The 16,800-nt window shown below is 43.8% G+C and overlaps 1 protein-coding gene across 1 annotated transcript; it reads right to left on the bottom strand.

The window, feature by feature from the left end:
• Nucleotides 1–498: 498 nt before the first annotated feature.
• On the bottom strand, nt 499–13,371 carry LOC309617677 (seminal plasma protein pB1-like). Its single transcript, XM_082370198.1, has 2 exons — nt 8,543–13,371; nt 499–7,176 (listed from the first exon to the last, which is right to left on the bottom strand). Exons 1-2 carry the CDS (start codon nt 8,634–8,636, stop codon nt 6,908–6,910), a joined length of 363 nt encoding a protein of 120 aa, XP_082226324.1. The 5' UTR covers nt 8,637–13,371; the 3' UTR covers nt 499–6,907.
• Nucleotides 13,372–16,800: the final 3,429 nt, after the last annotated feature.

The raw sequence follows: 16,800 nt of genomic DNA, 5'->3' as shown, positions 1-16,800 counted from the left end.
GCCACCAGAGAAGCCCCTTTTCACTTCTTTTATTTTGTGAGGCTGCTAGTTTCCTTGAATAGGAGAAATAGTTAAGAGGTGCATTCCTGGGAGGATTAGGTGTGGTTGATGTTGAGTAGAAAGGAGTAACGTGGTGCAAGGGAGAGAATATGATCAGCTGAAACAGATCCTACATCCAGTGAAAGTATCAGTGACAGAATTGACTCAAGTTAAGGCAAGCAACAAGGATATCTATTTCTTGTGTTAGGATAGGGGTAATAATTAACAAACAAACATGGCTTTTCCTTGAAGATAGGAATGTGTCAGGATCCCATGCATTTGCCAAGGGAAAATGGCAAAAAGGAAATAGGGATAATGCTATAGAATTAACTTTCCAGTTTTGCATATTTTATATTTATAACTTTTTTATAGAAGTAACTTTTTACTCCTATAATGAGAGAACTAATGTGGAAATCCCACAATAAACACAGTGAACTTTGATCATTCAATTTTTAAAAAAATTAATTAATTAAAAATTTTTTGGCTGCGTTGGTCTTCATTGCGGTGCGCGGGCTTCTCATTGCTTGGCTTCTCTTGTTGCGGGGTATGGGCTCTAAGCACCCGGGCTTCAGTAGTAGTGGCGCACGGGCTTAGTTGCTCCGCGGCATGTGGGATCTTCCCGGACCAGGGATGGAGCCCGTGTACCCTGCATTGGCAGGCTGATTCTTTTTTTTTTTTTTTTTTAATAGCTACTTTATTTACTTATTTATTTATTTTTCGCTGTGTTGGGTCTTCGGTTCGTGCGAGGGCTTTCTCTAGTTACGGCAAGTGGGGGCCACTCTTCATCGCGGTGCGGGGACCGCTCCTCATCGCGGTGCGCGGGCCTTTCACTATCGCGGCCCCTCCCGTTGGGGGGGCACAGGCTCCAGACGCGCAGGCTCAGTAGTTGTGGCTCACGGGCCCAGCTGCTCCGTGGCATGTGGGATCTTCCCAGACCAGGGCTCGAACCCGTGTCCCCTGCATTAGCAGGCAGATTCTCAACCACTGCGCCACCAGGGAAGCCCTGGCAGGCTGATTCTTAACCACTGCACCACCAGGGAAGTCCCGATCATTCAGTTTTGAAACTCACATACAACCCATAATATTTGCGTTGTCACACTAAAACATTTCTACTGTATTCCCCTCCTAAAAAAAAAATCAAACATTGAAATTCCATTAACCTGAGATCCCCAATGAATCTTTTCCTAGAATCTTTGAGTGTTAAAAATAGCCTCTTGTGGAATTCCCTGGTGGTCCAGTGGTTAAGACACCGTACTTTCACTGTGGAGGGCCCAGGTTCAATTCCTGGTCAGGGAACTAAGATCCCACAAGCTGTGAGGTGTGGCCAAAAACAAAAACAAAAACAAAACAAAAAAACACCACCTCTTGTTTTCTGTGAAAGCCTGGGCTCACTGAGAAATTTATGCCAGGTCTGAGAGACAGAAATAGATGTAGAGAGAGATAGAGATGAAGGTGGGGTGTTGGGGGGGCGGAGAAAGAAAAAGGAGAGATAAGGTGGTTTTTTTCTTTCTTTTTTTAGTGTGGGGTGTGAGAACAGAAACAGTGAGAGTCATAGCAGATTCCCAATGTTAGGAGGAGGATGGAGGTCTGCAGGTTGCGAAAGAAGTGGACCATTGATTCTGTCCCTTACAGTTCAGTAGTACCGGTAAGATCATCAGGGAAATAGCCATACTGTTCTGATCATCTTCTATTCAGCCCACCTTAAACAGTATGAGAGGACCAAATAAACAACACCCAGCACTGCCAGATGAGATTGATAGCAGTATGTAAGCCACATATATTCACAGACTGGGGGAGGAGGACATTGCACACCATACAGGGCCACCCAGGGGTTGCACTTAGGTGCAGAGTGAATAAGCAGGGGCTGTAGGAAGCAGGCTTTGTAGTAATGAGGAGGAGGAGGCGTGACCTGGTTCTCTTAGTTTGATGGAAAAATCCAATCATGAAAATTCATGAGGTTGATGCAGGGGGGGTAATATGTGTATAGATTAATCCCTGGGAGATGTCTAGGACTTTCTGATTAGTATCAAGAACATTCAATCTCTAGAAGAGAAGAACTCATTGTCTACTTCTCCTGCTGACTGAATGATAGTCCAGGCCGTGGGACACAGTGTAAGCACCCAAGAAACTTCCTTTTATTCTTGTTTTTTAAAAGAGCTTTACTGAAGTATCGTTTGCGTACTGCTCAAAAATCCACCTGTTTGGTGTATACAGAGCATTGCAGAAAGAAATTAAGAAGAACTAAATCAATGGAAAGGCATTCCATGTTCATGAATGAGGAGACTTAACATTGTTAAGATGACAATACTCCCCAAGTTGATCTTGTTATTATTTCTGCTGCTTTCTCTCTTCTCCTTCTGGTAGTCCCATGTTTGTACGTTGCTAAACCTGACAGTGTCCCACAGGTCCCTGATGCCCCGTTGCATTTTCTTCATTCTTTTTCTTTCTTTTCTTCAGATTGGTTAAACTCTATTGATCTATCACCGAGTTCATTGATTCTTTTGCTAGCTCAAATCTGCTGTTGGGCCCCTCTAGTGAGTTTTTTAAATTTTTGTTATTATACTTTCAAACTCCAGAATTTCCATTTGGTCCTTGTGAAAAAAACAATTTCTAACTCTCTATTGATATTCTCTATTTGATGGATCAATATCATCAAACTTTCTTTTAAATCTATGGCATGGCTTGTTTTTAGTTCTTTGAACATATTCATAATATACTCTTTGGAGTCTTTGTCTGATAAGTCTACCATCTAAACTTTCCTCTGAAAGAGAGTTTCTACTGATTGCTTTTTTTCCTGTGTAAAGTACCCTTTTCTGTTTCTTGGCATATCTCATAACTTTTTGTTGAAATTGGACATTTTATTTTTAGCTTTTAAAAATATTGAGGTAGGGGCTTCCCTGGTGGCGCAGTGGTTGAGAGTCTGCCTGCCAATGCAGGGGACACGGGTTCGAGCCCTGGTCTGGGAAGATCCCACATGCCGCGGAGCAACTGGGCCCGTGAGCCACAATTACTGAGCCTGCGCGTCTGGAGCCTGTGCTCTGCAACGAGAGAGGCCGCGGTAGTGAGAGGCCCGCGCACCGCGATGAAGAGTGGCCCCCGCTTGCCGCGACTAGGGAAAGCCCTCGCACAGGGACGAAGACCCAACACAGTCAAAAATAAAAATAAATAAATAAATTAAAAAAAAAAAAAGACACATTTAAAAAAAAAATATTGAGGTATAGTTGATGTACAATATTATATGAGTTTCATGTATACAACATAGTGATTTACAATTTTTAAAAGCTATACTTCATTCATAGTTATTATAAACTAGTGGCTATATTCCCTGTGTATACATAGTAGTTTGTGCCTCTTAATCCCCTGCCCCCATTTTGTCCTTCCCTCTCCCCACTGGTAACACTAATTTGTTCTCTGTATCTGTGAATCTGCTTCTTCTTTGAGATATTCAGTAGTGTGCTTTATTTTTTATTTTTAAAATTATTTATTTATTTATTTTGGCGTCATGTGGGATCTTAGTTTCCTGACCAAGGATCGAACTCTTGCCCCCTGCAGTGGAAGTGCCAAGTCCCAACCACTGGACTGCCAGGGAATTCCCTCTTAGCTCACTTTTTTTAAAGGTAATGGGGACTCCTGGGATGGTGGAGTTGTTAATATATTTTAATATGTTTTGTTTATTTATTTATTTATTTGGTTGCGCCGGCTCTTAGTTGCAGCAGGCGGTCTCCTTAGTTGCGGCATGCATGTGCGATCTAGTTCCCTGAGCAGGGATCAAACCGGGGCCCCCTGCATTGGTAGCGCAGAATCTTAACCACTGTGCCACCAGGGAAGTCCCTTAGCTCACTTTTAAATTGAGTTATTTGTCATTTTATTATTGAGGTGTAAAAGTTCTTTATGTGTTCTAGATACAAGTTCCTTATCTGACACCTGACCTGCAAATACTTTTCTCCCATTCTGGCAGTTTTTATTTTCTGAAAATTAAAGCATAAATTTTGATAAGGTCCAATCTGTAAACTTTTTCTTTTGTCATTTGTCCTTTTAGTGTTATAAATAAGAACTAATTTCTTAACCCAAGGTCTTACAGATTTACTCATATTTTCTTCTAAGAATTTTATAATATCAGCTCTTAAAATTAATTCTATGACCCATTTTGACTTAACTTTTGCATATGTGTGAAAGGAGGTATCCAACTTCTTTATTTTGCATGCAGATATGCTTGTTTCAGCACCACTTGTTGCAAAGATTATTCTTGCCCCATTGAACTATCTTGACATGTTGTTGAAGATCAACTGCAAATGTGAAGGATTAGTTCTGGACTTTCAATTAGAGTCCATTGATCTAAAAAATAAAGAATAATGATAAAGTTCATTTTTTTCCTTTTTTTTTAATTGGAGTATTGTTTCTTTACAATGTTGTGTTAGTTTCTGCTGTACAGCAAAGTGAATCAGCCATACGTATACATATATCCCCTCTTTTTTAGATTTCCTTCCCATTTAGGTCACCACAGATCATTGAGTAGAGTTCCCTGTGCTATACAGTAGGTTCTCATTAGTTATTTATTTTATACATAGTAGTGTATATATGTCAATCCCAATCCCCCAATTCATCTAAGGTTCATTTTTTTCTATAAATTATTTTCTATTTTTTCTTTGTCATAGCAGGTGATATCGAATATGTCAGTTATTTAGCATGTATTGTCTGAAATGTGCTAATTTTTTTGTTTGTTTTTTGGTAGAAGCATCTCTAGAGATTGGTTTTAAATCTTTTTCTGCCAATGCTTTAGTAAAAGGCTAAAGATTTATACAGTCTGAGAACCTGCCATTTCTCCCACTTCCTCCTCCATTTCTCTGCTAATGCTTTAGACTTTTCAGCATTCTTCAACTAGGAATGCATATGTGTGTGCAGTGTGCACGGGCATGTGTGTGTGTGTGTGTGTGTAATCTTGCCCTTTTTCAGTTGTGTAAATTCAGTGCCATGAACAAGTATGTGGGGGCTTCCCTGGTGACTCAGTGGTTAAGAATTCGCCTGCCAACGCAGGGGACACGGGTTCGAGCCCTGGTCTGGGAAGATCCCACATGCCGCGGAGCAGCTGGGCCCGTGAGCCACAACTACTGAGCCTGCGCGTCTGGAGCCTGTGCTCCGTAACAAGAGAGGCCGCGATAGTGAGAGGCCCGCCCATCGTGACGAAGAGTGGCCCCCACCCGCCGCAACTAGAGAAAGCCCTCGCACAGAAACGAAGACCCAACACAGCGAAAAATAAATAATAAATAAATAATAAATAAAAATTAAAAAAAAAAAAAGGAGAGTAGTCCTTTTGAAAAATGCCAAGGATGTGTCGGATTCCGTACTTAGGACTGAGGCCAGGGCAAACGTAGTCCGTCCTGTCCTCCCCAATTACAGTCCCCCAGGGAAAATGGACAGTTTAATTGTAAGTAAAGAAAGGACGGACTGGAAAGACACGATCGGGACTCCTTATACTGGGGAGTCAGAGAATAGCTCCAGGAAGAAATAAAATCTCAGCTAAGTCGGGACAAGACAAATCTTTTATGACAAGGACCAAGCCCTCTATACCCTCTGGGACCCTCCTCCCACCCTCACCTCAAGTCCCACCACCGAGCCTTCAGCTGTCAATCAAGCCCCCAGGAAGGACAATTGTGATGTGTTTTTTTTTTTTTTAATTTTTTAACATCTTTATTAGTGTGATGTGTATTGATGTTCCATCAGGACCCCGAGGAAGGGAAGGGAAGACAAGAACATCCTGACTGATTAACCTGAGCACGCTGAGACCCTCCCATTTGATACATAGGTTTCTTTGTAGGGGAAAAAAAAAAAAGACCACACCTGCAGAGAAAGTGGTTTATCGACTGGATCCCCACACAGCGGGAAGATGGTGGAGATGCAGGGAAAGGATTTCACCTCTGTCACTCAGAGCATCACCTTCACGCTTGAGATTTCTTGATTTTCTTCACTGAGGTTTCAAAGGCTTGATTGCATCCAAGGCCACGCGTGGATGCACTGGACAGGAATTGAACACAGTCTTGGGGTCAGTGTTAATGAGTCTATTTGTTTTTCCAGTCAGTCCCATGGAGGGCAGGGGTCTGTTTCTCCTTTGCTTTCTGCTCTTCCCATGTCGACTCCTGCCCTCTCATGCCTGCTCCAAAGACTGTGCTGTCCTCTCTCTGCCCCTCTCTCACCTTCTCTTGCCACTAATCCTTCCCAGATCCTCTTCCATTTCTCATCCTGCAAACTCTCTTGCTTCTTCCTCCTCGGACTCTCATCTCTCCATCTTTTGCCTTTTGCCTTCGTCGCTTCTTCTCTTTACGTATTTTCTCCCCTCCCTCCTCTTCTTCCTCTCTGGGCCTCTGCCCCTCACTCTTCCTCCTGTACATTTCTACCTCATCCCATCTCTCCACCTGCCTCATCCTTCCTTCTCACTGTGGCACCTGACCCCACCTCTTTATCCAGCTCTGTCTCTTCCCATCCTCCCTGGACGCTCTTACCTTTTTTTTTTTTTTTTTAATATAATGGAGTATTTTGCATTTTTTTTAAAAAAGGAATTCCTTTATTTTTATTTTATTTATTTATTTTTGGCTGTGTTGGGTCTTCGTTTCTGTGCGAGGGCTTTCTCTAGTTGCAGCAAGCGGGGACCACTCTTCGTCACGGTGCGCGGGCCTCTCACTATCAAGGCCTCTCTTGTTGCGGAGCACAGGATCCAGATGCGCAGGCTCAGTAGTTGTGGCGCACGGGCTTAGTTGCTCTGCAGCATGTGGGATCTTCCCAGACCAGGGCTCGAACCCGTGTCCCCTGCATTGGCAGGCAGATTCTCAACCATTGCGCCACCAGGGAAGCCCCACTCTTACCTTTTTTATTGCTAGCAATACCTCCAAGCTCTATCCTGGTCAAAGTTTAGAGAGAGTGAGCACCAACGCCTCCAAAAAATACTCCCAGTTTTTGTGCAACTTTCGTATATTTTGCCTCGATAGATAAAGGGAAAGGTACGTTTGGCATGGTCTGAAAGATAGAAGAAATGGATGAAAACATTAATTGTGGGAGGGTTATTTTTAGTCTTATCAAGAGAAATGGACATGAATGGAACACACGGAGCTGGGTGAGGAGATGCCTGAGGCTTCCGTCTAGAAGACAGTTACGGACATTCCCCCTTCATCTGGGAAGCCACGTGTGCCTCACATGAGGATAAACTGCACACCTGCCTTTCCTAGTACAGTATTTCCATCTTCCTATATAATCCGCATTTAGAGCACAGCAACGAAATATGGAACCACGGATAGCGCAATCAAAATACGTTTTCCCTCCATAGATGAATGGGAAAACACATCCATTACCTGAAAGAAGAAAGGCATTGTTCGCTTCTTTGGCTCTCAGGGTTTCATGATCTCTGCAGTAACTCTGACACAAGTCTCTGTTCAAGCTAGCCCATCATCCCCAAGGGCCTGCCCTGTACAGACCCCCTGCTAAGCATCAGGGATGTCAAGGTAAATATGGTGTGGTCCCTCCCTCAGGGACTAGGAAGGGTTCTTTAACTTTGGGCAGTTTCTACCTCAGCCTGTGGCACCAGCTCCGAAGCTCTGACCCTGGGTTCAGATTCCAGCCCCACCATCTACAGAATGCTCACCCTTGATGCTCTGTAGGGGTGCCACCTTGGGGAATGTGCACACATTCCTTCTCCTGAGAGGGTGAAGTTACCTCATGCGTGTAAAGTACCTTTGGAGAATCACGGTCACAGTTACCACGCCGCACATGTTAGTTTGTTGCATTTGATTGCTGTTTTGTTGTCATTCTCTTCCAATGTTGATTACCTGGGGTAACTGCGGTAGGAACGGTGGTGTTCTCAGACAGCTGCTGATCAGGAAGAAAAGCAGGAGCAGAGGAGATGGATACAGGGGGAGTGAGAACAAGGCAGGGGCACAACCAGAATACAAGCTGCAGTAGGACCTGCCCTGCATCTCTAACTTTTATTTTCTATTATATTTTGAAGTCATTGTTTATACCCTGAACAGATAGACTCAATGACTAGAGGGCTAAACAGAACAGATGAGTGGAGAACCTGACACGTTCTCATTGCTCTCCTACTGACACACGTGAATTCAACAATAAAGCTGAGACTCGGCTATAGCACACTGTTCACAGGACCTGCCCTGAGACCACACTGTCATTTCAAACAGGAAACTCTACATACATCAAAAACTCTTAATTTGAACAACGTAACCAACCCTGGGTGTAGGCTGCCCATGTCTGGGAGATTGGAATGGATATTTAACAATGAGGCAGGGGTCATGAGGGTTGTTAGTCAATAAGGCCTTTGGCTTTGGTGCCAAACTCACCTGGCTTTAAATTTCATAGAAGTTGCATGAAAATTAAATAAAATGTGAAGCCCTTGGGATATACTCAAGAAATGTCAAACGTTATTTGTCACCGCTATTATTATTATCATTATTTTTACACATCAATCCATGTCTGGGGCAGGCTGTTTCACACCAGTTCTAGCCCATCTCCCCTCTCTCACCTCCATTCACAGGGTCCAGTTGTAGAAATACAGACGCGCCAGCCCAAATCAGAAAGATCCCCAAACGCGGTGCCATGGCAGCTTGCTTTCCTGTGACTGACAAACGTCAGTCTGTTTCTTATATAGCCCATTACCCTGACACCCCTTCAAGCTGGTAAGGATCAACCTCGCCGGGATGGTGCTTGTGCATTCCTCAGCCTGAGAGCATGCAGTTCAAGTTTATCTCTCAGATGGAATGTACAGGACATTGGCTGGCAGTTTAATGTCTCCGAGCCTCAATAGTTTGAAATGCATTTAAAATGAGATCAAGGTCCCCTGGTTAGGGCTCTGCACTTCCACTGCAGGGGGCATGGGTTCGATCCCTGGTTGAGGAACTAAGATCCTGCAAACTGGGTGGCAGTGGCCAAATAAATAAATAATAAAGTAAGATGAGGCCAAAACGTTTGCAAGATTCTTGTCAGTTTCAGCCTCCTATGACAAGGCAAAGAGGAGAGGGAAAGATGAAAAGGACCATCTTCTCTCATGGGGTTTTCCCCAGCATCTGTCTCACCTGGTTTCCTGACTGCAGACTCAGCACCAGGCTCAAGGCCCAACCAGCTGGCCTGTTGGAGCCTCAGAGCAACCCCATAAGGCAGCCGTGTGGGTCTCCATGTGAAGGAGGAGGAAACCCAAGCTCAGAGAGCTCCTCAAGGCACAGGGTGAGTTAGGGCAGAGCCGGCTGTTGAAGCCACTCAGCCTAGTGGACCTTTTCAGAGAGGAAGATCCCCTGCCATGTTTCACACTCAACGATATTTATCTGCCCCACATGGCTTCCCCACCGAATGCTTCCCTTGCTCTGAGCCTCCATTTCCTCACTTGCAAAATGCACATCACACTCCGTTCCTTACAGGGCAATGTGAGTTGTGTCTCTGAGGAGCTTTACGCTGGTGTGGGGACTCTTTACACAGTAGGTGCTCTGAGAACACCAGCTCACCATCGGTGCAAATCTATGGGTCCATTTATAAGTCTCCTCCCTTCTAGTTCTCTGATGAACACATCCTGGGTCTTGGAAAGCTATGCAGTAATGTTTTTCCCCGAGGAGATAACCAGCCATCATGCCTTCACTGAATGGGGTCCTTGAGGAATCTTTGGGTCTGTTGAGGGAATAGGCATTTCAAGGTTCTCACCATCTATCCCAGAACACTCCTTAAAATGAAGCCTTGATGGCTGCCTTTTAGGCCTGTATGAGTTTATTTTTGTTAATTTAAAAAATTTTTATTTTATATTGGAGTATAGTTGATTTACAATGTTGTGTTAGTTTCAGGTGTACAGCAAAGTGATTCGGTTATACATATACATATAACCATTCTTTTTCAGATTCTTTTCCCTTACAGGTTATTACAGAATATTGAGTAAAGTTTCCTGGGCTATACAGTAGGTCTGTGTTGATTATCTATTTTATGTATAGAAGTGTGTATACGTTCATCCCAAACTCCTAATTTATCCCTTACCCCACCTTTCTAGGCCTGTGTGATTTTAAATTTTATGTGTTAACTGGACTGGGGCAAGGGATGCCAAGAGAGCCAGTAAAACATTATTTCGGGGTTTGTCTCTGAGGATGTCTCCAGAAGATATTAGCATATGAGTCAGTAGACTGAGGAAGGAAGATGGCCCTCTCCAGTATGAATGGGCGTCGTTCAATCCCCTGAGGGTCTGCATAGAATAAAAAGGCAGAAGAAGGGTGAGTTCACTCTCTGCTTGAGCTGAGACATCCCTCTTCTCCTGCCCTTGGTCATCATTGGTCTTGGTGCTCCAGATTTCAAATTCAGAACAAGACTTACACCACTGGCTTTCCTGGTTCTCCAATTTGCAGATAGCAGATTGTGGGACTTCTCCACCTCCAATTCCTATAAAAATCTTTTCTTATATCTCTCTATATATCCTACTGTTTCTAGAGAACCCTGGCTAATACAGATTTTTGTGCTGAGAATGGTTCTAAATGAACAACATGTTAAGGATGAGTTTTCTGAATTGGTTCTGAGGTTCTTGGAACTGGCTCTCTGATCTGATTAGATTTAAAGACACGAATGGGGAATTCCTTGGCGGTCCAGTTGGGATTCCGTGCTTCCACTGCAGGGGGCACGGGTTCAATGCCTGGTCGGGGAACTAAGATCCCACAAGCCCTGCGGTGCGGGGAGAGGGGGCGTGGTGGTAAAAAAAAGACACCAATGACTTCCCAGTCATAAAAGATGAGCTCAGGAATTCAAACTTTTAGTCCAACTGCTGCCTAAATGACCTGAGTTTCTTGACCCTGATCTCCTATAGCTGCAGGGCTGAAATTGCTAAAAATCAAACATAGAACCCCATCCTGCCATTGGCTAATTTGGCAACTTGATCGCAATGCAAGTTGAACCCTCAGATTCTCAGGGTGTCTACTGTTTTTTGTTTTGTTTTTGGCCTCGCCCCGCGGCATGCGGGATCTTAGTTCGCCGACCAGGGATCAAACCCAGGCCCCCCTTCAGCGGGAGCGCAGAGTCTTAACCCCTGGACTGCCAGGAAAGTCCCTGTCTACTGTTAAATGAGGGCACTGATTGAGGAAGCTGGGATCCTGTAAGTTGGAATGGGGACCTGTGGGAAGACTCTGATGAAGGTGGAAGCATTGAGCCCCTAAGTTGTGATATGTCTTCTTTGCCATTGGATGAGGTTTTCCCACCCCCGGTGGAAGCTTCCCCCGCTCCAGTCCAGCAGAAGTGGCCTTCCAACCCCCAGTGGTGGTGACCTCCCAAGACAGAGCGGTCCTTCCACCCACAGTGATGTAGGCCTTTCCAGCTGGTCTGAAGGGATTAAGCCTGCATCGCCTGAGCACACGGCAACCCTGCAAGACGATGCTGATTCTCCTCAGGGCCCACTCCCACCACCCCTCTTTGCTTCTAGACCTATTGTTACTAGACTCAAGTCCCAGCAGGCCCCTGAAGGTGTGGGAAATGAGGAGATGCACGGTACTCCAAAGGAACTCCTTGACTTTTATCATTTACTCAGATAGGAATCTGGGAAGCATGTGGGAATGGATACTAAGTGTGGCGGATAGTGGTGGAAGGAAGCTAAAGTTGGATCAGGTAAAATTTATTGGTACAGGCTCTCTACGCAGAGATTCTGCTTTTAATATTGCAGCTCAGGGAGTTAGAAAGGGCTCGAACAGTTTAGTTGGTTGATTGGCTGAAACATGGACCAATAAATGGCCCATTGTGAACAAATTGGAAATGCCCTAGTTCCCTTGGTTTAATGCAGAGGAAGGAATTCAGAGGCTTAGGGAGACTGGACTGTTAGAGTGGATTTGTTATTTAAGACTGCCAATGAAAATAATCAGTAAACAATCTGCAATAGGAATAGAAAAGAGTTTTATTCGAGCCAAACTGAGGACTATAGCCCAGGAGACAGCCTCTCTCAGATAACTCTGAGGAACCTCTCTGGAGAAGCACAGTTTTCAGCACAGTTTTATATAGTGTCAGAAGAATATGAAACAAGTTAGGGGTACATTTCTTCAAGGTTTCAAGAAAAACCAGTCAGCACATACACAGCGAGTCAGTATGGTCTGGGCCCCTGGGAAGGGAGTCTTGTAGAAGGAGTATCAGCATTGGCGTCCCAGGAATGGAGGCATTTCATCTTTATTTTTAACATGGACAGTCTTCACTTCTGGTCAATGCACCCTTTTCTTTAATAATTAAAGCAGATGTACAATGTATGTTTGATAGGCCACAAACAGGCTGTTGTAGTTAGCGAAAAATTCAGGTTAACTCATGTGTAAGCCAGAAGGACTTCCCCAGCCCTCAATATGTGAACATTTCTTTGATCAAGACCCACTCACACCCACTTTGGGAAACAGAAACAGAGTCACAAACATAGAAAACAAACTTCGGGTTACCAAAGGGGAAAGGGGGTGGGGGAGGGATACATTAGGAGTTTGGGATTAGCAGATACAAATTACTATATATAAAATAGATGAACAACAAGGTCCCACTGCATAGCACAGGGAACGATATTCAATATCCTGTAATAAACCACGATGGAAAAGAATATGAAAAAGAATATATATATATATATATATGAATCACTTTGCTGTGCATCAGAAACTAACACAACATTGTAAATCAATTATACTTCAATAAAATTAAAATATTAAAAAAGTAATTATTTGTCTTTCCTGATTATTTCTTTCTGGAGATATATTCTGACTCCTCAATATGAGGCTCTCTGGTCACGTCCTGCCAGTTTTTTCGCTCCCTACTTGCACTTAAATTGTCCATCTTCCCCAGGGGAATGTAATCTTTGGAAGGACAAGTTGGACCGGGCTCTTTGCCCTGGCATCAGTCCTGAGGGCAGAATCTGGCACATACTTGGCCCTCTGATGTTTTTCAAAAGGCATGTTGCCCTTTAAAAAAACCCAGATATTCTAGAAAAGTAATATATAAGTTACTAGCTGGGCTTGAATGAGGCAAAATTAAATTCACAGGTGCCAACACAGGGATAGAAGTAATTTAAAATGTTCAAGTCATATTAAATGCATGACTATGACTCCAAATTGCATTTAGTATGGTTTGTATTAAAGGATGGAAAAAGTACACCCAAGACAGTTAAATCTCCTGTATTCCATATCCCACTATTTTCTGGTTGTACCAAAACCAAACAAACAAGCAAACAAAAAACAACTAGCAAATGATTGTACACTTTTAAAAAAACTACACTTAACAAATGGGATGAGGTAGGATTCCTTTTCTTTTTTTGGCTGCGTTGGGTCTTTGTTGCTGCGTGCGGGCTTTTCTCTGGTTGCTGCGTGCGGGCTTTTCTCTGGTTGCAGCGGGTGGGAGCTACCGGTGCGCGGGCTTCTCATTGCCGTGGCTTCTCTTGTTGCAGAGCTCGGGCTCTAGGCGCGCGGGCTTCAGTAGTTGTGGCTTACGGGTTTATTTGCTCCGCGGCATGTGGGATCTTCCCGGACCCGGGCTCGAACCTGTGTCCCCCACATTGGCAGGCGGATTCTTAACCACTGCGCCACCAGGGAATCCCGGATTCCTCTTTCTTAAAAATGTTTCTAGAGCTACTAAAAACTTGCATTTACAAAGGAGTTGAAAAAAGTATTCCTCTGGACTGTACAAGAAGGGAAACAGGGACCACTGATAAGGCATGGTGTAGGATATTAATCAGACTTCTTTTTCTCCTTCTTCATCAGAGCCTGGATTCTCCTTGTTTTTAGTTTCTCCACTTTCTGCAGGTAAATCTTTAGTTTCTTGGTTAGGTACTTCAGCCTGTTTTCTCTCTGTTCCCCTTTTCCCTTTTGTTTGCACTTTTTTTTTTTTTTTCCTGCCACCTTTTTGACTTCCTTTCCACTTTTGCAGCAGCAGGTTTAGCAGACCAGCCCTCCCATCTCCTCCTGGGCTCCTCCTTCATAGTCTTGGACATCATGGCTGTGGGGAGGGTGGGTGCCCCGTGCCTACCTGAAGGGCACGCTGAGATCCTTCCCAAGATGGGCTGCCTGGCCCCTGTGCTCCTCCCACCACCCAAGCTGCTGGGACCCTTGGCCAAGTAGGGTGGTGGGAGGGTGGTGGGAGAACCGGATGGAACTGGATTGGACCTGTTATTGATTTTTTCTTCTTTTCTATTGTATTTTATTTTTTTGCTTTGCTGAGCAGCTTCTGGGATCTTAGTTCCCTGACCAGGGATCGAACTCATGCCCCCTGCAGCAGAAGTGCAGAGTCCTAACCACTCACCACCAGGGAAGTCCCTGTTATTGATTTTTAATATAATTCCATCGTGGTATGAGAACATAATTTCTATGACCTGAGTCCTGCCAAATTTACTGTGACTAAATTTTTGGTCCAGAATATGGCCTATCTTGATAAATGTTCCAAGTACACTTGAAAAGAATTTGTATTCTGCTCTTGTAGAGTGCAATGTTCTACACGTATCAATTATGTCACATTGGTTGATAGTGTTATCCAGTTCTATTATATACTTGCTGATCTTCTCTCTGCTTGTTCTATCAGTTACCAAGAGCAGAGAATTGAAATCCTGAACTATAATTGAGGATTAATGTTTCACTCTGCAATTCCTTCAGTTTTTGTTTCACAGATTTGAAATTCTATTATCGAGAGCATCCATGTTTAATAGTTGTATCCTCTTGATGAACTGACTTGTTGTTCATATGAGATGATCTTTATCCTTGATAGTGTTCTTTGATGTGAATTACGCTTTGTCTTATATTAAAATAGCCATTCTAACTTTCTTTGAACTAATAGCATGGACATGGTGAGTTTTACCTTGTTTGGTGCTGGATATTTTTTGTCTACCTATACATATTATTGAGTTTTGTTATCAAATTCAGTTTAGCTTTTTGGAAACAGTTGGATCCTTTTGGTCTTGCCTTTATGTTTTGTTAGGCAGGTCTGGAACAGTGCTCATCTGGGGCTAATTATTGCCACTACCGAGGCAAGACCTTCCTGTGTCCAGCGCCCTGTAAGTTATGAATATTTCCATTCTGGCTGATGGGAACAGTCATTATTCCCTGCCTGATGTGAGGGCCAAGCCTGACCTCTAGTCCTTTCAGATTGTTTTTACCCCAGTCCTGGTAGTTTCCTCACCCATATGTGATGGTCAACACTCTTCTGCAGATCTCCAGAGTTCTCTCTCTGTGCTGCCCTCCTCTCGCTGGTGTTCTGGCCTGTGAACTCAAGCTGCCTTGATTTCCTCAGACTCTGAGATCTGGATTATCCTTGGCTCAGACAGGGTGCCAGACTCCACCTGAGTTCTCTTTCCCTGTGCTATGGACTAGAAATTCTCTCAAGATAAAAAGCTGGTGTCGGGGGCTTCCCTGGTGGCGCAGTGGTTGAGAGTCTGCCTGCCAATGCAGGGGACACAGGTTCGAGCCCTGGTCTGGGAAGATCCCACATGCCGTAGGGCAACTGGGCCCGTGAGCCACAATCACTGAGCCTGCGTGTCTGGAGCCTGTGCTCCGCAACAAGAGAGGCCGCGATAGTGAGAGGCCCGCGCACCGCGATGAAGAGTGGCCCCCGCTTGCCGCAACTGGAGAAAGCCCTCGCACAGAAACGAAGACCCAACACAGCCATAAATAAATAAATAAATAAATAAATAAATAAATAAATAAAAACCAAAAAAAAAAAGCTGGTGTCATCACAGGGTTTGCCTTGATTCCTTTCCCATCTCTCAGGAATTACTGCCCTTTGTTGCTTAATGTCAGGTGTCTTGAAAACAATGTATTTTGTCTAGTTTTTGTTTGTTTCATGTAGGAGGATAAATTTAGTCCCTGTTACTCCATTTGGAGCAGAAGTGGAAGTGTATCATTTTATTTTTAACCTACCTGTATCATTGTATTTGCAGTGATTATCTTGTAGACACCATATAGTTGGTTCATGTTTTTATTTTTTTATTTTTATTTTTTAAAAATATTATTTATTTATGTATTTTGGCTGCTCTGGGTCTTAGTTGTGGCACTCAGAATCTTTAGTTATGGCATGTAGATTTCTCAGTTGTGGCATGCGGCCTCCTTAGTTGCCCGACCAGGGATTGACCCCGGGCCCCCTGCATTGGGAACGCAGAGTCTTACCCACAGGACCACCAGGGAAGTCCCTATTTTTAATCTCTTCTGATGATTAGTCTTTAACAATTTAATAATTGGTCTTCCATGGTGTTTTTAGGGGTTGTTCTAGGGAGTATAATACTCATACTTAACTCTTCACTATCTACTTATAATCAATATTTTGCCACTTCAAGTGAAATGTAGAAACTTTATGATCGTATAGATTCCTTTACCCTCTTCCTTTATGTTATAGTTGTTAATGGGAGAGGCATTTAATTGAGATTTCACGGTTGGTACAGTATTTCAGTGGCATTGTGACAACAAGGAGGGAGACAGAAAGAAAAAGTCATTAGAGGCAAGAAGGTTAAGGGTGGAGACCCAGTTACTGGGTAGTAAGAGAAAGGATGGAGAGGAGGCAGTGACAAGGGTGAAGTTATCAACTGAGGACGGGACTTTTTACAGGGACTGGTTGATGCTAACAACAAGGAAGGGTACCATGTGATAGAGTCTGATTCTGAAGGCATAAAATCAAAGCAGTTGGGAGTAATATTGGACTAGGACCAGAGACTCAGCTTCCTCGTGATAAAAACACACATTGAAGGCTTCCCTGGTGACGCAGTGGTTAAGAATCCTCCTGCCAATGCAGGGGACACGGGTTCGAGCCCTGGTCCGG

The sequence above is a fragment of the Balaenoptera borealis genome (assembly GCF_965194805.1).
Source record: "Balaenoptera borealis genome assembly, chromosome: 19".
NCBI lineage: Eukaryota > Metazoa > Chordata > Mammalia > Artiodactyla > Balaenopteridae > Balaenoptera > Balaenoptera borealis.
Note: the sequence above shows the minus strand (reverse complement) of the source record. Positions and strands in the feature narration are given on the sequence as shown.

Excerpts from the sequence above, each read along its gene's own strand:
- LOC309617677 (XM_082370198.1), bottom strand. The coding sequence starts at position 8,636 with ATGGCACCGCGTTTGGGGATCTTTCTGATTTGGGCTGGCGCGTCTGTA. Across the intron at positions 7,177-8,542 it reads AGGTGAGAGAGGGGAGATGG|CTTCTAGACGGAAGCCTCAG; the intron begins GCTAGAACTGGT and ends GTCCGTAACTGT.